We start from the raw sequence: 252 nt of genomic DNA on the forward strand, positions 1-252 counted from the left end.
CCGTCTCCGGGTCCAGCGTCACAGTCACTACCAGAGAAAAAACACGAGTCTGTTCTCTGCCGAGACGCCAGCCAGCACCTCTCCGTCCTCCTCCTCCTCAGGGCTGGGGGCTGGATACACCCGCAGCCCCCTCGGGCAACAGGGGACATGGGACACCAGGGACAAGGGGGACAAAAGGCTCAGCTAAAGGGAAAGTCAGCTCCTAACCCCGCTCAGCCCAGCAACCAGGCAACCTCGCCACCGAGCCGGAGC

The 252-nt window shown here is 63.5% G+C and overlaps 1 protein-coding gene across 1 annotated transcript in view; it reads right to left on the reverse strand.

The window, feature by feature from the left end:
- LOC104271947 (E3 ubiquitin-protein ligase TRIM39-like) overlaps positions 1 to 130 on the reverse strand; it is a gene marked incomplete at its 5' end in the record, with an annotated part of 613 nt that extends 483 nt beyond the window's left edge. Inside the window, one exon of the mRNA XM_009866794.1 lies at positions 32 to 130. Coding sequence (XP_009865096.1) covers positions 32 to 130 — 99 coding nt within the window. The remainder of the gene's footprint in view (positions 1 to 31) is intronic.
- Positions 131 to 252: the final 122 nt, after the last annotated feature.

This window comes from Apaloderma vittatum, unplaced genomic scaffold (assembly GCF_000703405.1).
Source record: "Apaloderma vittatum isolate BGI_N311 unplaced genomic scaffold, ASM70340v1 scaffold28583, whole genome shotgun sequence".
Lineage (NCBI taxonomy): Eukaryota > Metazoa > Chordata > Aves > Trogoniformes > Trogonidae > Apaloderma > Apaloderma vittatum.